This window comes from Meleagris gallopavo, unplaced genomic scaffold (genome assembly GCF_000146605.3).
Source record: "Meleagris gallopavo isolate NT-WF06-2002-E0010 breed Aviagen turkey brand Nicholas breeding stock unplaced genomic scaffold, Turkey_5.1 ChrUn_random_7180001901101, whole genome shotgun sequence".
NCBI lineage: Eukaryota > Metazoa > Chordata > Aves > Galliformes > Phasianidae > Meleagris > Meleagris gallopavo.
In genome coordinates, this window is record NW_011164353.1 from 1 (window position 1) to 364 (window position 364).

Consider the following 364-nt stretch of genomic DNA (forward strand, 5'->3'; position numbering starts at 1 on the left):
GCCGCGCTCGGAGGCGTTCTGCCCCACGCAGAGCTCGCCGGCCCCGTGCACAGGGAACTTCTCGCAGCGCAGCGTGTCGGGCCACTGGAAGCCGAACTTGTTCATGAGGGCCTCGCAGCCCTGGCGGGCGCGCTCGCAAAGAGAGCGGCAGGGCGGCAGGGCCTGCTCCAGCACGGTGCACACCGGGGCGTACATGGAGCACAGGAAGAACTTGAGCTCGGCCGAGCACTGCACCTTCACCAGCGGGTAGAACTGGTGCACCTCCAGCCCCGCGTCCTCCTGGTTAGTGTGGCCCAGCAGGTTGGGCATGATGGTCTGGTTGTAGGCGATGTCTGTGCACAGCGGGATGGAGATGGGCTGGCAG

General features: G+C 67.0%; 1 protein-coding gene across 1 annotated transcript; it reads right to left on the reverse strand.

The window, feature by feature from the left end:
• Positions 1–3: 3 nt before the first annotated feature.
• Positions 4–360, reverse strand: LOC104916481 (frizzled-1-like; the record flags this gene model as incomplete). Its single annotated transcript, XM_010727522.1, has 1 exon — positions 4–360. A coding segment is annotated over one exon (357 nt), but the record flags the coding sequence as incomplete, so codon positions are not given.
• Between the last annotated feature and the right edge of the window lie 4 nt (positions 361–364).